This window comes from Schistocerca piceifrons, chromosome 6, assembly GCF_021461385.2.
Source record: "Schistocerca piceifrons isolate TAMUIC-IGC-003096 chromosome 6, iqSchPice1.1, whole genome shotgun sequence".
Taxonomy (NCBI): domain Eukaryota; kingdom Metazoa; phylum Arthropoda; class Insecta; order Orthoptera; family Acrididae; genus Schistocerca; species Schistocerca piceifrons.
The window spans coordinates 331,551,415-331,572,213 of NC_060143.1; the positions used below are offsets into that span (position 1 = coordinate 331,551,415).

The 20,799-nt window shown below is 38.9% G+C and overlaps 1 protein-coding gene across 3 annotated transcripts in view; it reads left to right on the forward strand.

The window, feature by feature from the left end:
• LOC124802535 (vacuolar protein sorting-associated protein 35) overlaps positions 1-10,997 on the forward strand; it is a 92,886-nt gene extending 81,889 nt beyond the window's left edge. For all 3 annotated transcript variants that reach the window (XM_047263390.1, XM_047263391.1, XM_047263389.1), the window contains 2 exons: positions 3,054-3,197; positions 9,095-10,997. In XM_047263390.1, coding sequence (XP_047119346.1) covers positions 3,054-3,197; positions 9,095-9,274 — 324 coding nt within the window. In that variant the 3' untranslated portion in view covers positions 9,275-10,997. The remainder of the gene's footprint in view (positions 1-3,053; positions 3,198-9,094) is intronic.
• The last annotated feature ends 9,802 nt before the right edge of the window (positions 10,998-20,799 follow it).

The following is a 20,799-nucleotide window of genomic DNA, read 5'->3' on the forward strand; positions in this document are numbered from 1 at the left end:
TGTGTTCTACTCACGATTTATTAGTACCATAAACTGACTGCACATTTAATTATAGTAAATCCCCTGTATAGTTTAGCTGGTACTTCATGAACAAACAAAACAATTTTCATTTACTTCTGTTCTTCTTCACTCATACAACACACACACAAACTGCTAATTACTACACATATAAAACAATTATAATTATGCAAATACATTAAATATTAGTCAGACATAACTTTACAACATTGTTTTGACTACGGCTGCTATCACTGTCCGTCAACTAATGACCTCTGCCGCCTACTAATACAACTACGTGCAGCTCTGTAACTCAGGTCCATGTCAGCTGGTGACATCTGTCAATGACTCATACCTATAACGGTATCGTCCTAACAAGTGACAGGAGCGAAGCGAAGGCGCTACGCCTCACCACCTATGAATTAGTGCATGGACTAGGTTCAACTTCCCTCCTCCTTAATATTTCTATTTATCCATTGTTGTATATCAAACCATGAGTCTGTCTCAAATCTCATAAACAGAGTAAGTGAATTTGTAGAAATCAGTATTCGTGCCTATATAAGCTGCACTCAACAATTTCTGTATTATTATGGCCCCTGCAATTTAAATATTTCCAACAATCAGTTTTCTATAGTTATTCTTCTGCATTCCACGTCTTTGGAAGGACTCTCTCATTAAACTGATTGATTCAATGCACACGTTTGTAATTGTCACCAGTATTTTCTTTTTTTCCCCTTCTTGTCATTTCTCACATTTGTATCTCCATTTTCTTAATCAGTGCCATCCTTGTATGTAGTTTTACGACTGTCTGGTATAAAGACAACAAAATTCACAGGTGGAACTGTTTCTAATTTTTCTTCAGAAATTCTCATTACAAACCACCACCTGTTTCTATACACACATTTTTTTCCCTGGATATTCACAAAAATACTCCCTTACTTCGTTATTTTGCCACCATTTCACTAATTAAGAGTTCCTGGTTTGAGAATTTCACTTGTCTTCTGTAACTAACTAACTGACGGTTCGGTTACGTATCACAATGTCCCTGCTTTCGTCAAACCAGCTAGCAGCCTCAAAAACTTCAGATTCACCTCTAATTTAGATTATTTTGACATGTCACCCCCACTATACCTGCCCTGTCAGTAGGGATGAAATGTCATTGGAACTATCAAAATGCAACCAATGACCTTGAAGGTTATAGATGTGACATTGAAGGTTATAGACGTGACATTAATATCACTCATTTTCAGTTATTTTTCCATGTCACCACTTTGCCACCCCCACGTCGTTTGGTGTTAGGCATATCATAAACTGAATGTTTCTCTACATATTGACATGTGTACAAAATTCAGTTGAAAGTGCCCCATGCATGTCACAATTTATGCTTTAAATGTCAGCTGGCCCATCCCACCCTCATCCAATACCACTACCTAACTGTGTAGACAATTTTTTGTCATCAGGATCAATATGCAAATTTTATGGATGCAACACTAATACTTACAGTTTCTCAAATGAGATTTTCACTCTGCAGCGGAGTGTGCGCTGATATGAAACTTCCTGGCAGATTAAAACTGTGTGCCCGACCGAGACTCGAACTCGGGACCTTTGCGTTTCGCAGCAAGTTTCACCACAGTTTCTGTTTGTTTTTATATTATACTCTATCCACACCATCACAAATGTCATGAGAATGATTGCTAAACAGCCCAGTGACATGAGAAGTTGTGGATTTATTACTAATATCAGTTATTTTGAAATTTCATCCACTATCCTTCCCTACCCACATCTCCTATGAGTCCTACCCTCCCTCCTACAACAACAACAACAACAACAACAACAACAACCCCATAATTTGTTTCTGAACGGTTTTGCATTTCACCTGCTTCACATGCACCACTGCATCCCACCCCTAAGAGCACTGAGACATCTTACCATAACAATTTATTTTCCATTTCATAAGTGAAAGTTTAATTTTAGTTGTTTCAGACACCCCAGAATTTTGCCTACATATTACTACATTCCCACTCCCCCCCCCCCCCTCCATCTTCACAAATAGGTGTGTATTACCTACATGGTAACTGTCTCCTGGTATTAAGTTGCATGTTTACCAACTTCAGTTGAAACTGTTTCAAATGTTACAGAGGTAATGTTAGAATGCTAGCTGCACGCGCACACACACACACACACACACACACACACACACACACACACACACACACACATTGGGATAATGTCTGAACTTCAAGGGGGCCATGTAACATGTAATTGATGGACTGCCTCTCCCCATCGAGAGCAAACCTCCAGTTTCCCCGAAGCTGCTTGTCCTATTTCTTGATTGCCATATAAATGTGAACATTGCCAGTTGGTTGCAACCAGTACTTGTGCCAAGGATTGTGTCCGTGTAATAGATGTTACCTCTGCAAGAGAAAGCACACAGAACACCTGCTGCTGCTGTGGAGTTTACATGACTACTGACGCCCTTATGTGAAGCAAAGTAGTTACATGTGCAGCCAGTATCAACTGCTGCAAGCAAACACAGAAAACAAACAAACTGCCAATGAATCTCAATTACATTTGAAGTTATTACATTTTATATTATTGTATGTTTAATGTAGGCACCCTATATAATCTATTTGGAACCATTAGTGCCTTCCTTATGGAGGGGAAAAAGTAAAGGCAGTTCACTCAGACCCTAGAATGAGACACACCTACCCACTGTGAGGACAAAGGAAGGCAAAGATCTTTATATTAAGATAAACAAACTAGCCAAACAATTCTATCCCATAATTTTGTAATTTTTTCAAGTGAATCTGATTGTGTGTGTGTGTGTGTGTGTGTGTGTGTGTGTGTGTGTGTGTGTGTCAACACTTTGTTCATGATGGCAATGTAATTTCATACATGTCATAAAAAATGTTGCCCTAAGAACAAAGATGGAGAACTAGCTGCTGCTGTTTGAAAATAATTGGGAAAGGAATTTGGATTGTGCTTGCCACAGAAAAAATCTAGATATTTTCTTATAATTTTCCTGTAATTCAGCTAAAATAACTCTTTACTTTCAGATTCATGATGAAAGGCGTGTTTTGGAATGCCTGAAGAAAGGTGTTCGGATCAGCAGTCAGTGCATGGATCCATTGGTTCAGATGCAGCTCTTTGTTGAATTGCTCAATCATTACATATACTTCTATGAGAAGGGATGTGAACAGGTACCAACATAAAAATTCTCAAATAATATTTTGACATATAATCTTGTACTGCCAGATTAGAATTTTTATTTTTAAGCATTATACCTTTGTGGCCCTCCTTGTGCATACGTTCAGCAAGGAAAAACAGTGAAACCATTGGGGGAAGGGGGGTTAGGACATACAGAGAAGTAATACCGGTACCAAGCAAGTTTCTATCATAAACTGACTTGTCACAAATGAATATCACACACATATGTCAAAGACAGCAATCTGTACCGTACTAAGTAAGTACAGGGTTGCAGCAGTTATGTCACAAATCTCAACCAGTTTTCTTTCAATAAGACACTTATGAAAAGGTCTTGAAAGCTATCGGAACAATCTACAAAGAGTGTTGGTGAAAGTAACAGGTTCAGTGAGACTACCAACGTGGTGCATTGTTTTTCAAGTTGCTGTAACAAAGTTAAACAACAGGTTTGAGCTGAGCATTGGAACATTTCTGTGTTACTGATTACAGGCAAACTTAATGATCCCATTAGCCATAGCAATTTGCTCATTTATTGTGTCAGTTGAGTTTTATTTTACAGTTGTCTCAGAAAGAATGTGTGTTGCAAATGTAATTTTATAGTACAGTGGAATCTTAATGCACATTTTTGAAGGGATGCCAGATATTGAATGTCATAAGTGACAGAACATACTTCTGAAAAATATCTAATTTGTAATGATTTGATTTTTTCGACTGTGAGAATGCAGAATTAAAGGTCCCATAATTGAGGATATGAGCTAACTCAAAAAATTATAATTCAGAATACACCTTTCTGAAATATGTTCAGAAAATCACACCCAGAAATTCTCATAATTACACATTAGTATGCAAGGAACAAAAATCTGAAAGCACTGGCTAAATCCATGTTGGACACACAAATGTCTGCCATCAACCAACTGAAATGCAGGGAAGTCATGTAACATGAGAGCGTAGCCTCTAGAGTCCAGAATACAAACCTGGAATGTGATGTTTATATTTATTCATGAAGTGGGGACGAGTTTACGCCAATGTTACTAGATACGTATAACTAAGTTATGGTGAGTAACATATCCACACAGTTTTTTTTCTTCGACAAGTGAAGTGACTGAATATAATTTAAGCATTAGTATAACAAATCTAATAAAGGACCCTGCTTAGGCTCTACCATGAACAATACAAATGAGCAGCTTCAAAAGGGCACATTCTTCAAGCAGCTAAACACTCATTCCTAATTCTGGGAAGAGGTTAATGTAATATTTTCCCAGCACAAGGGACTAGTGCCGGTTGGCTGAAGAATGTTACCGTTTCAAAATACAGTATTCATTTTTATCAGCACTTGCAGCTCTTAGGTAAGGATCTTTTTGAGAATGGTTTTACTAAAATTTTAAAGCTACTATCAGTCACTATACCAGTCACAGAAAAAACTTTTAAGAATAGACACATAACTGCCATACCCTTATTATACATATTTTGAAACAACAATTTAAACATGTTCCAACTTCATTAATAAAGTTAAATATCATGTTACCAGGCAGGTTTGCACTCTGTAGGCTAGAGGCGAGTTTCTTGTGTCATTTGACTAGTGCATTCCAGTTGGTGGCAGAAATATACAAATCTGACATATTGGATTCAGCAAGTCACCATATTTTCTAAATTTATGCTTCTTTATTCTAATGTGTTCATTTAGCATCATAGTTACATTAGTAAATCTCTACTGGTGTTTGAATAGGGGTTGCCATTTAAAGCAAACTATCGGTATATTGTACATCTTACAGTACATATTCCTGTCGTCACAAAGGTTTGAAGAACATATCAATAGTTGACTGTATCTTTTGTCCTAATTTTAATATTGTAGTTAATTTTGTAGTTAATATAGTCATCACTTCTGTTGACTTCAGAACTTGGCATGTAATGCCTAATTAAGTCCATTGCTTCAGTAGCTTTCGATAGTGTAGAAACTGGCAATGTTTCTGGTTCTTCCACATATTCACTTTCTTGTTGTTTCTCTGCCATCTGTTTCTGCAAGACTTAATCAGTTATCATGGACTGACAGGTGGCCACACCTTTGTCACAAACATATGCATCAAAACTAAGATAATCAGTGTTTGTTTTGTTGTTGCCCCATTATTTGCTGTCACTGTTCAGCAGCAATTCCTTCATTTTCTGGCGTGATGTCTTCTGTAAGTACCAAATGAAAGCCAGCCTTTTTGAAACAACTTGAGATTGTGCTCTATTGTACAGAATCCCATGTCTTACAAAATGCATAGTGTCCAAGATCATTACCTTTCTCATTGTAATATGAAGACAGGCCAAATTCCTGTGTACATAAATCTTCTTGTATTTTTGTTTGTCATTTTATACTGCCTTGGTCGAGTGTCTGAAGGTGACTCGTACAGTTAGGAGGAAAAAACTCTACATTTATATTACACAGGTACAACATATCTTGGGGATGCACTGCACACTAATCAGTAAAAAGAATGATTTCCTTATTTCCAACACCCAGCCTTGCATGCATGAATAGTTCGAATGTAGTTGTCTTTAATATGAAAGCATGGGTAAATGTATAGTTACACTGAAATGTCCACACAGTTTTACACATTGTGCACTCTTCACCTTTCCAATTAGTGGCACCAGCTTTTATGCTCCACTTTCATTACAACATGATAAGACTGTTTCTCTTTACTAAATTTTCCCCTGTGACATTTCTCGCCTCTGAACTCTATTTATTTATTTTTGTCAGGCAGAAAGTGACAAAAAAAACCATTTCATCTGAATTAAAAACATCGCTGGGACTGTACGTTTCAATGATTGATGTGGAAGATTAGTTTTCCATGACTGAACAGTGTATTTACACTTCAAGCCTCACACAAAACACATTTAAAAGGTATGAAACTTCCTGGCAGATTAAAACTGTGTGCCCGACCGAGACTCGAACTCGGGACATTTCGCGGGCAAGTGCTCTACCAACTGAGCTACCGAAGCACGACTCACGCCCGGTACTCACAGCTTTACTTCTGCCAGTATCTCGTCTCCTACCTTCCAAACTTCACAGAAGCTCTCCTGCGAACCTTGCAGAACTAGCACTCCTGAAAGAAAGGATATAGCGGAGACATGGCTTAGCCACAGCCTGGGGGATGTTTCCAGAATGAGATTTTCACTCTGCAGCGGAGTGTGCGCTGATATGAAACTTCCTGGCAGATTAAAACCGGGCAAGTGCTCTACCAACTGAGCTACCGAAGCACGACTCACGCCCGGTACTCACAGCTTTACTTCTGCCAGTATCTCGTCTCCTACCTTCCAAACTTTACAGAAGCTCTCCTGCGAACCTTGCAGAACTAGCACTCCTGAAAGAAAGGATATAGCGGAGACATGGCTTAGCCACAGCTTGGGGGATGTTTCCAGAATGAGATTTACACTCTGCAGCGGAGTGTGCGCTGATATGAAACTTCCTGGCAGATTAAAACTGTGTGCCCGAACGAGACTCGAACTCGGGCACACAGTTTTAATCTGCCAGGAAGTTTCATATCAGCGCACACTCCGCTGCAGAGTGAAAATCTCATTCTGGAAACATTTAAAAGGTAAATTGTGTCAGTTCTTCAAACTCTCGATCCAACCATTGGATGCTTTGAAATCTGTGAGTCCCAGATTTTGTGCCAGATATATTGCTGTAGCATTAACCTCAGTACCATCAGTCGAAATACTCTCAAGGCATGAGCTTGTTTTATCCACTTCAGTAGCACATTTTCCAGTTCTGGAAACTGCCATCGTACGCTCGTGTTTGTTAGCCATTTCCTCCTTCCAAACATATTGCGTCAATCATTTTTTGTTTGCTCAGTAGAAGTCTCGTGCAATATCAACATGCTTCACATGAAGAGAATTTTTTGTCACTTCCTAAATAATGTTGCACTTTCCTTCAGTTAACTATCTCACTGTCTTTCTGTCCACAATGTCGGTACAGAAAGGAATCACAGGCTGATAGTCAAATGCTAAATATGAACAAAGAACACCAGTGACTGAGTTACATGTTAATAAATAGTTTCTTGTTTGGCCTCTACAACTTGCCCCTGCCTCCAGCCGGTACTTGTTGGTAGTAGTGGAAGTCATTCTATTGTCATCCTATACAAACTACTTCCTTACGCCACTACTAGTACTACTACACCAAACACCAAAACTGTAGGACACACAAAGTTGCCGGCACTGAATGTGCTCTCTCTCCCCACACATTTCTTCACCCCTCAGCTGCAAATGTCCACTTCCAAACACTCTGCGGAAAAAGTTGCAACAGCCAAACAGGACCGATACCACCAAATTTTAATGTGCTAAGTGGGGAGAGAGAATGTATAAACAAGATATTTTGATGTGTGTTTAATTCAATTGGGACTGGGACTTCCAAAAATGAAAGTACTATGAGGAAGGGATGTGCTAACAAGACTCCACTGTATAATCATAAGTAAACCCCCACCCAAAAAAAGGGAAAAAGTCTGAAATTTTTTTGTGGGGTCTAGAATACTTTTACTTCCATTGGCCAGGGGTGAAGGAATGAGAGTTTATCGGGACCTCTCTATTGCAATACAGCTGAACCAAATCATTAATAAATTATTTTACTATGCACAACGCTTATGAGTTCTATGCAGAAAATAACTGAACATTTTGAAATGCTTGCCAATAGAGATACTTAGTGATATGCGGTTGGCAACACTACCTTGCACATTACCTCTTTTATAACAATGTGTTATTACCTCATTTAGTTTTCCTGAGATCATTATTTGAGTGCATCATTTTGTGTGTTCGTGGAGTTGTTTCAAATGTGTGATTTTCCGGAGCAATGGTGCAACATAAAATTTTGCATCGAACTGGGGAAAACTACTACAGAAATATTACATCTTCTGAAATAAGCTTGTGGAGATGGTGATCTATGTTGCATGCAATTGTGCAAATGAGTTTCAAGATCTAAAAGTAGTTATCAGCCAATTAAAGATGATCCTCGAGCAGAAAGGCCACATCCGCTACAACTGATGACTTTGACATTCAGAAAAGGTGAAATAGTGAACCGTGTGTAATGTCAAGGCATTTTGCTGTGATTACATGGAAAAACCTGCAAAAAGAGAATTCGTGGTTCTTGCACCACAGCAATGCAGCTTTACCCTCAGCTTGTTCAGTTTCTCAGTATTGCGTCAAAATCAGATGGCTGTCCTCCTGGCTTCACTTCCCATACCTTGGTCCTTGGCCTCACTTCCCATACCTTGGTCCTTGGCCTCACTTCCCATACCTTGGTCCTTGGCCTCACTTCCCATACCTTGGTCCTTGGCCTCACTTCCCATACCTTGGTCCTTGGCCTCACTTACCATACCTAGGTCTTTGGCCTCACTTCCCATACCCAGGTCCTTGCCCTCACTTCCCATACCCAGGTCCTTGCCCTCACTTCCCATACCCAGGTCCTTGGCCTCACTTCCCATACCCAGGTCCTTGGCCTCACTTCCCATACCCAGGTCCTTGGCCTCACTTCCCATACCTAGGTCCTTGGCCTCACTTCCCATACCTAGGTCCTTGTCATTTCTTCTTATTTCTGAAATTAAAATCAGTACTGAAAGGCCACTGTTTTCAGCGTATTGAGGATGTCAAAGCAAATTCATCGCAGATCTCTCAGGCCATCTCGAATAAAGCTGTCAAGGACTGCTTCATGAAATGGCAACATCACTAGGTTAAGTGTATAAACAGGTGATGGGAGGACTTTGAAGAGAAGGACCGATAATCTGTAAAATTAATAACATCATCTGGAAAATAGTTCCATTATTTTCTGAATAGAGCTCGTATGAGGGATTTGGTTTGCTTTTTGTTAACTATGAGGGTGAGGATTGGTGAAAACATAATTTATCAAAGTGACTCTTTGTTTCAGGTTACTGTGACAATGCTGAATCAACTAATTGCAAAGATCAGTGAGGAACTGCCAAATCTAGAAGCTAGTGAAGAAACTGACCAGATAACAAAACACCTCAGCAATACATTAGATCATCTTCGCATGCGACTAGAATCTCCTGAATCTGATGGTCCCTCTTACGAGGGACTAGCTATCTAGTTCATTTTGGATGGCATATTGATTGTCTGAACATGCTGTTATAGGTCTCCATTGGTAATTGATTTGACTTGGTGGATAACGTGTATACAAATATTTGCTTTGGAGATGTTATCATTGATGGTGCAATGTTGGAGTGATACAATCTACAACAGAGATTTGTTTCTGCTGTCTCATAATAAACTTCCTAGCAACTGTCAAGTACAAAATTCCATGGCCTGATCAGTGACACACAACTGTGTATTGTTTTGGTAATATTAGAATATGTCTGTCTGTGAAACTTTGAAACTGATGGTGTTGTGTTTATGGAATGATGCTTAACTTTTGTTGATGTGGGAAGGTATTTTTACAGTTGTCGATAATTATTGTTAAAGTTGAACTTCCTCATCATGAAGGATTAAACAACAGCGAAACCTGCATAAAAAATCTTGTAAGTCTTTTTCTGATTGCACAATTGGTGATAAGAGTAACTGAGCTTAATCACAGTGATTAGCAATGCTCTGACTGACAATGTGATGTGATTTCAAATTTCTGCTAAAATTCATGCAAAATATCTTTAACATTGTGATCCTTTATCTCGTTAATGTATGTCAGAAATCTAGTCAGGGGTCTAGAGAACACTCTAGTTCCTGTTTAACAAGCAAAAGCTCTAATTACAATTGGTGCAGAAGTTTTCCACACTGCAGTCCTCAAAAATATGTATGGACAAAGTCTATGTGGATAAGAAAGAAATCTGTTGTGAAGCCAAGGAATCTCAAAACATAAGATAAATAAAAACCAATCAACATGCACGGGTGTGTGTAGTGGGGGAGGGGGGCTGCACATGTGTGGGTCTGGCAGCTTCATGCATGGGTTTCAACACTGTTATCATACTCATTTATTTCTTAGCAGTGGCATTAGTATTATTATTGTGATTCAATTAATACAGTTTGGACAGTCATTTTATTTTGTGTAATGTCATACTAATTATATCAACATTTTCACATTATATGTTCTTCAAAGTGTATTGACAACAATCCTTATCCATATCACTTGACCTTAGCTGATAATTCATGTGACTGAGTGGGATATTAACAATTAAATTTTTCCCTTGTGAAAATACATTAAAACTTCTTACCAAATTTTCCTGGGGTTGTCAAAGCCTCTTCTTCGCATGAGCAGAAATTACCTGTGCAATCAGGTGATAGTGAAGTCACTGCCTACATTTGTGGCACGCTATATGAAAAATTATCAATTAATGAAGTCTATATATGGTGCAGAACTAACGATTTCTTCATTTAGGTGACTTATTATGAAAGAATTTAAATGGGATTTGAGTTTTAGAGCAGATTGTAGGATTTTTAAATTTTGACACACACACACACACACACACACACACACACACACACACACACACACACACTTAATTCTTATCTATTAAGTCACTGTAAATGTAAGGTTTCGTGATGTGTCCTGCAAAATGCTCTGTTGATCATATTGTTTCCCTTTTGATTATGTTCATATGTCAAAAAGCACATCATCTTGCCATTGGAAACTTAATTGTGTGCATGTGAATGATTCTTGCCAAACTTTAAATCTAACGTAAAGCTGATGTCAGCAGTAAACGCATATTTGTTAATCAAAACAGTATCAGAGAATACTGCTTCCAATGGCAGTTTATATGCCTTAGACAATTGTATACTCACGTCTCTCTCTCTCTATCTCCATCTCTCTCTCTCTCTCTCTCTCTCTCTCTCTCTCTCTCTCTCTCTCTCTCCTCCCCCCCCCCCCCCCCCCCCCCCACCTCTGAAGTTACATCATTTGCATTTGCTTATCCCAAGGATCTAATTGGGACATAAATTTCCTACGAAATGTGCAGCTTTTTTTCCCCAATTTTCCCCATATTTTAAATAAGTTTCACTTAGTCTTATTTCCATGTGAAATAATCAGCTCAAAATTATGGTGCATCTCTCATTAGTGCCTCTTCAGTCTTGCCTTTTCTTTTGTTATCTCAATTTCATTGTATTCTGAACACACACAAACATTTCTTGAAACTATCCGCACATTCCACATGCTTGTCGCTCATGCCTATTAATTATTGCAGTATGCAACCTTCAAAAAATGTTAAAAGAAACCAAAAGGCTATATCTCAGTAGTCTTGGAGCTTATGAAAATCATCAACTTACAATGAATAGGATTTGACTCACAGTATCAGGTGCTAATATTCTAAGAACATTTTCATTTAGGGCAATGCAGATATTAAAACAGACACACAATTATATGAAAGAGCTGAATTGTATTTTCTACCTATATATGAAAGTGGGTCAGTGGTAAACTATTTACCATGAAAATATTTGTTACTGTTTTAATTTTCAGAATAATGGAAATGATTCATACAGATCATGGTTGAAAAAAATTTGTATTGTTATATTCATTATTTAATATATATATTATAGTGCCTGTTTTGGAAATTCCTATTGTGCAAACCATCATTTTGTTTTTACTAGTCTTTGTTTCCCATTGTGTGTGATATATTGTACAAATATAAATCATGTTGTGTACATATTTATTACATCTGTTGTTGCAGATTTCATGTGAATATTACATAGTTCCATTCAATTGAATTTTGTCTGAACTGTAAATAGACTTCAGGGTGAGTCGTAGATTTACCTTATTTCCAGTTAACTAGTTTAGGCATTAAATATGTAATTTTTTTACAAAATGAGTAAAATAAAATTTGTAATGAAGAGATTCTAATTGTACTATTTTTTAATAAAGTTGTTTCTGTAGTATGCCGTGCTCTGAATCCATTCCTCAACACACACAATAATTTGTGTGGCTACCTGTTATTTTTTTTAATGCTTCACTTGTTTAGTTTAATGAAAGTTAAACTTGGACCTGAATAACTGAAAGGCTAACATTTGCTTAAGACTGAGATTACAATTAGCTTGAAAATTCCATGTGGTGGATTCTTCTGTTTTATATATATCGTTACTGAAGATTTCCAAAGTTGATAATCTTTTTTACACGTTGCTGCAAGGAAACAGGAAATGTTGAAGCAGCATTATTTGCATGAATGAGGACAGGTAAAACATTCTTTATTGCCCGAAGTGAATGTATACAGTACTTCTGTAGGCTCACACCCTGTTTATAAGAGTCCTGATCTCTGAGCAGATGTTGTTGCAGTGCCATCCTCACATTCAAAAAATTAAGGACCAATGACACCATGACACAATTCAGCACAGCATACTGTCCCCTTGGCACTATGTAATGGACACTTGTGAAGATCTAAAGGCTTTTCCAGTGCCCAGTAATGGAAATTCTGTTTGTTAAAGTATTCATTAAGGTGGAAGTGAACTTTTCTGACATCCATACGATGCTGAGAAAATTGGCATCCTCGTTGGTTTTAGCCTCACCCATTCACTAAACTCCCTACACAGCATCTCGTGGATTTAATTGCTGCACAACCTGTAACTCATATGAGTGGAACTTTAATTCGTACAGTATTCTTTGCACAATTTGTCACTCAAACTCTAGCCCAGATACGTATAGTCAAATGAATCTGTAAGGCTTCTTCACGATGGAAATGCGAACTGCTGCAATGGTCACTTGGGTACGTACAAGCACCATCAGGAGGCATATTTTTCAAGGCTGGATCAGTTTCTTCAAAATTGCTCATCCCCATTCTAAATCCATGAGCAGGTGGGACATGTCCATTATCTCTAGCTTGTAATGCTGTCCCTTTGTGCGGCACTCACACTATCACCCTGCTTGTAAAATGCTCTCATAGCAGTAGCACATTCCACACCACTGCAGTACTGTACGATTAGTAAAAGACACTGTGTTCAGAACTATTGTGTATTGGTTCTGAATTGCTGGCACTAGTGTTAACAACACTAACGTCCAAAATTTCCCAGTTCCTTGTGCCACCCTTTACTGATTTTACTTAGAGTATTGGGCTATTTCTGTATCACAGCTATCTTATGTATTGTATTCTAAAGAAGCAGTCCCCCATCTCAATAGCTGTAGCCTTCTTGTTAACTTTTCTATGTCAAATTTTTGCAATATAAGCACAAATAATTTACTTCAGTTCCCAACAGCCTCTTCAAATTGTTAATGTATAATAATTTCACATTCCTGACATTTCTCATTCATGGTGGGTATATGTAACAGTGTGGTACAGCAGTGTGTAGAATTTATTTATCCATTCAGTTGTTCCTAGGAATTTAATAGTGCTTCTGAAACAAAATAAATAAAGAAAATATGTTCCTGCACAGACCACCAGACTTCCTTTCTCAGTAATTTATTAACTACATAGTTATTATAAACTACCATATATTACACTGAAGACTAAAAAAAATTCAATACTCTCTAATGTTACAATAAAATAGCACTAAGATATTTATCATGTATTTTCATTTTAAAATATAACTTACATGTAAGTGGTCAGCACAATGCCACATTTACACACATTTGATAATAAGTCTTTAAATGACGTAGGTACATTCATGTTAACACAAACTCCAAATATTCATTCTTTTTATTCTTTAGATATGGAGTATCTGCAAAACTAGTTCTACAGACTGAATTAAAAATTACCTGTAATTATAATCATAAACTGTGTAAGTACAAATAGTAAAATTATGTTCAGTTATATATTCTATCAGGTATGTGCTCTTAAGGAAAAAGAGAGAATATATTGCAGTTTCAATTAAGCAATTGCCATGTACAACTAATATTTAATTAATATTTGCATAACTACACAGACAGTTGTCAAAGAATAAATAGTTATTTGCTTATAATAACAATAAATGCCTGTTTACAAGTAACACTGTTAAATCAAATAGCAGGTAGATATTATTGTAGAGGGAAAGTTAGTGTGCCATCAAGTTCCACACTTCACAGGTTGGTGAATTTTTCATACACTGTATGATCAAAAAATCCAAACATCTGGTTTAAAATGACTTATAAGTTCATGGCGCCCTCAATCGGTAACAGTGGAATTCAATTTGGTGTTGGCCCATCCTTAAGCTGTCGGCACACAGGCCGTGCTGTTTAACATCAATGTTGAGCGTGCTGAGTTCAACGCTCGGAAATGACTCAACTTGTGCATACGGTGCATTGGCCCCTACGGTATGTGGGCCCCAACGTGGTATACATGATCACGACGCACTCCAGCAGCAGTTGCGGGATGTTTCTAGTTCGTAAATCACACTGTTTACGAGAAGGGCGCACATAATATTCCCACATTAGCTCTATTAAAACGCATATCTCCTCCATCGCCCACGAGAAAGATAGTACCATCTCCAATCAATAAGGACAAAGGCTTATAAAAGTTCCACTGCAAACAGTGCGATACAAATTCACAATACTTCTTCGCATAAGATAAACATTATTTCATCATTCCCACATTTTAGTAAAACCCTAAGGTCAACCTGACCTGATCACTGTTCTTACCCAGTAGCAGAATCTTTGCAACATGTGAATTACGAAGCATAAAAGAAAAAGGAGCAAAATACGAGGGCTATCTACAAGGTACATTACGTTTTGGAATTAAAAATAAATAAAGTATTGGAAATTTTTTTTATTATATACAGATGAAAGCCACACTTCAATACTACTTTTCTACATAGTTGCCATTTAAATTCAGGCACTTATCGTAGCGATGGATGAGCTTGGAAATTCCTTCGTCGTAAATTCGGCTGCCTGCGCCTTCAACCGCGTGGTTACCTCTTCTTGAAGCTGTGCGTCGTCATCAAAACACTGCATAGCCAACCACTTCTTCATTGCTGGGAAGAAGTGGAAGTCGCTCGGTGCCAGGTCAGGACTGTACGGCAGATGAGGAAACAACTCCCACTTAAAAGATTCGAGAACTTCACGAGAGGCATTTGCCAAGTGGGCCCGGGCGTTGTCGTGAATCAGCAAGATCTTTGAGCCCAACTTTCCCCTGCGCTTGTTTTGTATTGCTCTTCTGAGGTTGTGCAGAGTTTGGCAATATCTTTGAGAGTTTATTCTAGTGCCTTTTCCAGGAAATCCACAAAAATCGTATTTCTACCGGGTTACTGGTTAACCACATGGTTGAAGACGCAGGCGGCCGAATTTTATGACGAAGGACTTTCCAAGCTCGTCTATCGATACGATAAGTGCCTTAATTTAAATGGCAACTATGTATCTTTATACAAGTAGCACAAACTGTCCTATAGATTAAGCCAGTCAAACAGTCACCCTTCAAGAAAAGGTCAACTATTTACATAACATCAAATATTATAGTATATACTTACATTAAACTAATAATAAATTATCAGAATCTAATAAAAATGCAATGTTTCAAAATAATTTCGAAGTATCGAGTCCCGAACCACTGCCCAAAGTTGATCCTGCATGGGGATCAGAGACGCTACTCACTCCGTTAAACCAACACCAAGGGTTTACTCCTCAATCATAGCATGTTAGGTCTTGCTGAAAACTTTAATCGTAGATATGTTACTAATTGAAATTTAACTATAAAAATTGTACCACGAACAATGCGTTTTCGGTGGATCTTCAGTGTGTCACTGCCTTCAAATAGCATACTCTCATAATACACAAGTTACAATAATTATTTTGCCACGAATATGATGATTCTCATTATTTTATTGGAACGAATCACACAGTTAACAACGGGTTTTCCAGTGATTCTCAATTTGCTGGTGCCCAGAAACGGCATTATATGTACAGGCTTGAAATGAATGCCAATATGGTGCCTCACAACTCCGTACTGAAGGAAGACGGCATGCATGTGACGTAGGTGGCATTGTGGCCACTCATTGGTCAACGCTCAGACGCACGCTCAGAATATCTGATATGCTAGATATTGCTCTGCATGTTCGGAAAGACTCCCAAATGTGCTATTCCACACTATGACGTCAGAAACTCAGCGTTCGGTTGCACGGTCCGTGTGCCGACGGCTTTAGCCTTGAGAGCTTCAACTCTCACAGGCTTACGATCAATCAAGTGCTGGAAGGTTTCTTGGGGAATGGCAGCCCATTCTTCACGGAGTGCTGCACTGAGGAGAGGTATCGCTGTCGGTCAGTGAGGCTGGGCACGAAGTCGGCATTCCAAAACATCCCACTGGTGTTCTGTAGGATTCAGGTTAGGACTCTGTGCGGGCCAGTCAATTACAGGGATGTTATTGTTGTGTAACCACTCTGCCACAGACTGCACATTATGAATAGGTGCTTGATTGTGTTGAAATATGCAGTCGCCATCCCCGAATTGCTCTTCAACAGTGAGAAGCAACAAGGTGCTTAAAATACCAATGTAGGCCTGTGCTGTGACAGTGCCATGCAAAACAAGGGATGCAAGCCCCCTCCATGAAAAACATGACAACACCATATCACCATCGCCTCTGAATTTTACTTTTGGCACTACACACGCTGGCAGATGATGATCATCGTGCATTCGCCACACCCACACCCTGCCATCAAATTGCCACACTGTGTACCTGATTCATCGCTCCACACAACGTTTTCCCACTGTTCAATCATCCAATGTTTATGCTCCTTACACCAAGCAAGGCATTGTTTGGCATTAGCTAGCGTGATGTGTGGCTTATGAGCAGCCGCTCGACCCTGAAATCCATATTTTCTCACCTCCCACTTAAATGTAATAGTACTTGCAGTGGATCCTGATGTCGTCTGGAATTCTTCTGTGATGGCCTGGACAGATGTCTGCCTGTTACTCATTACGACCCTCTTCAACTGTTGGCGGTCTCTGTCAGTCAACAGACGAGGTCAGCCTGTACGTTTTTGTGCTGTACATGTCCTTTCACGTTTCCACTTCACTATCACATCGGAAACAGTGCACCTAGGGGGTGTTTAGGAGTGTGGAAATCTCACGTACAGACATATGACACAAGTGACACCCAATCACCTGACCACATTCGAAGTCTGTGAGTTCCATGGAGTGCCCCATTCTGCTCTTCCACAATGTCTAATGACTACTGAGGTCACTGATATGGAGTACTTGGCAGTAGGTGGCAGCACAATGCACCTAATGTGAAAAACAGAAGTTTTTGGGGGTGTCCGGATATTTTTGATCACATAATGTATGTTATGACTACAGAAGACCAGGGAACATTCAAGCATGTAGGACTGGAAATATATAGTGTAAGTTTCATTGATCAGTTAGAATATCTAAGGTCCCTGGACTAGATAACATTCCCTCAGAATCCTTCATTCCCTGAGATCCTCGGGAAAGACACCCTTGATAGAGCTATTCCATGTGGTATGCAAGATATGAGATGGATAAAATATTTTTAGACTTCAAGAATAATACAGAATTTACAAAGGAGGCAAGTGCTGATAGTAGTGAATATTATCAAGCTATCAAATTAAACGATTCATGATTTACAGATACTGGCACAAACTATTTAAAGACGAATGCAAAAAAACTAGCAGAAGCCGACCTCGGTGAAGATAAATTTGGATGCTGCAGAAACTACGGTGCAAAATTTAACCCATGATCTTAACACAGAAAGTAAGTTAAAGAAATTTTATAGCATTTGGAGATTTAGAGAAAGCTTTTGCTAATATTGACTGGAATACACTCTTTGAAATTCTGAACGTAGGAAGGATAAAATACAGGGAGAAAAAGATTATTTACAGCCTGTATAGAAACTAGACTGCAGTCGTGCAAGTCAAAGGACATGAGAAGAAAGCAGTGACTGAGAGGCCAGTGAGACACGGTTTCAGCCTATTGAAACTACACACTGAACAAGCAGTAAAGAAAACCAAGAAGCAATTTGGAGAGTGGATTTAAGTTCAGGAAGAAGAAACAGAAAGAACAAAAAAATAGTTTGTGTGCTAATTTTGTCAGAGACAACAAAGCACTTGGAACAGTGATTGAACGGAATGGATCGTGGCTTGATAAGAGATTGTAAGATGAACATCAACAAAAATTAAAACAAGGGCAGTGGAATGTAGTCGAATAAATCCAGGTTACACTGATTAGATTTGAAAATGAGACACTGTTAGTTATGAGGCTTGCTATTTGGGTAGAAAAATAGAGTGCATATAAAATGCAGACTGACTGTAGCAAGAAAAGCATTTCTCAAAGAGAAACAGAACACCTAACATAAACCACGGTTATAGTTGGTGGGGACTTTAACCTTCCCTCGATATGTTGGAAAAAAGACTTGTTCAAAACCGGTGGTAGGCAAAAAACATCTTCAGAGATTGTCCTAAACGCTTTCTCCGAAAATTATTTTGAGCAGTTAGTCCACGAACCCACACGAATTGTAAATGGTTGCGAAAACACACTTGACCTCTTAGCCACAAACAATCCAGAGCTAATAGAAAGCATCATGACTGATACAGGGATTAGTGATCACAAGGTCATTGTAGCTAGGCTCAATACCGTTTCTTCCAAATTCACCAGAAACAAACGCAAAATAATTTTATTTAAAAAAGTGGATAAAGTGTCACTAGAAGCCTTCCTAAGAGACAATCTCCATTCCTTCCGAACTGACTATGCAAATGTAGGCGAGATGTGGCTCAAATTCAAAGATATAGCAGCAACAGCAATTCAGAGATTCATACCTCATAAATTGGTAAGAGATGGAACTGATCCCCTGTGGTACACAAAACAGGTCCGAACGCTGTTGCAGAGGCAACGGAAAAAGCATGCAAAGTTCAGAACAACACAAAATCCCGAAGATTGGATAAAATTTACAGACTGACGAAATTTGGCATGGACTTCAATGCGAGATGCCTTTAATAGGTTCCACAATGAAACATTGTCTCGAAATTTGATAGAAAATCCAAAGAAATTCGGGTTGTATGTAAAGTACACAAGCGGCAAGATGCAGTCAATACCTTCGCTGCGCAGTGCCGATGGTACTGTTACTGACGACTGTGCCACTAAAGCAGAGTCATTGAACGCAGTTTTCCGAAATTCCTTCACCAGGGAAGATGAATGGAATATTCCATAATTTGAAACACGAACAGCTCCTAGCATGAGTTTCTTAGAAGTAGATACTTTAGAGGTTGCGAAGCAACTCAAATTGCTTGATGCGGGCAAGTCTTCAGGTCCAGATTGTATACCGATTAGGTTCCTTTCAGATTACACTGATACAATAGCTCCCTACTTAGCAATCATATACAACCGCTCGCTCACCGATAGATCTGTACCTACAGATTGGATAATTGCACAGTTCGCACCAGTGTTTAAGAAGGGTAGTAGGAGTAATCCATCGAACTACAGACCTATATCATTGACGTCGGTTTGCAGCAGGGTTTTGGAACATATACTGTATTCAAACATTATGAATCACCTCGAAGGGAACGATCTATTGATACGCAATCAGCATGGTTTCAGAAAACATCGTTCTTGTGCAACGCTGCTAGCTCTTTATTCGCACAAAGTAATGGCCGCTATCGACAGGGGATCTCAAGTTGATTCCGTATTTCTAGATTTCTGGAAAGCTTTTGACACCGTTCCTCACAAGCGACTTCTAATCAAGCTGCGGGCCTATGGGGTATCATCTCAGTTGTGCAACTGGATTCGTAATTTCCTGTCAGGAAGGTCGCAGTTCGTAGTAATAGACGGCAAATCATCGAGTAAAACTGAAGTGATATCAGGTGTTCCCCAGGGAAGTGTCCTGGGACCTCTGCTATTCCTGATCTATATAAATGACCTGGGTGACAATCTGAGCAGTTCTCTTAGGTTGTTCGCAGATGATGCTGTAATTTACCATCTAGTAAGGTCATCCGAAGACCAGTATCAGTTGCAAAGCGATTTAGAAAAGATTGCTGTATGGTGTGGCAGGTGGAGTTGACGCTAAATAACGAAAAGTGTGAGGTGATCCACATGAGCTCCAAAAGATATCCGTTGGAATTCAATTACTCGATAAAGAGTACAATTCTCAAGTCTGTCGATTCAACTAAGTACCTGGGTGTACAAATTACGAACAACTTCAGTTGGAAAGACCACATAGATAATATTGTGGGGAAGGTGAGCCAAAGGTTGCGTTTCATTGGTAGGACACTTAGAAGATGCAACAAGTCCACTAAAGAGACAGCTTACACTACACTCGTTCGTCCTCTGTTAGAATATTGCTGCGCGGTGTGGGGTCCTTACCAGGTGGGATTGACGGAGGACATTGAAAGGGTGCAAAAAAGGGCAGCTTGTTTTGTATTATCACGTAATAGGGGAGAGAGTGTGGCAGATATGATACGCTAGTTGGGATGGAAGTCATTAAAGCAAAGATGTTTTTGGTCGCGGCGAGATTTAGTTACAAAATTTCAGTCACCAACTTTCTCTTCCGAATGCGAAAATATTTTGTTGAGCCCAACCTAAATAGGTAGGAATGATCATCAAAATAAAATAAGAGAAATCAGAGCTCAAACAGAAAGGTTTAGGTGTTTGTTTTTCCCGGGCACTGTTCGGGAGTGGGATGGTAGGGAGATAGTATGATTGTGGTTTGATGAACCCTCTGCCAAGCACTTAAATGTGAATTGCAGAGTAATCATGTAGATGTAGATGTAAAAAGTCTCTTCTGAAGTACCTGT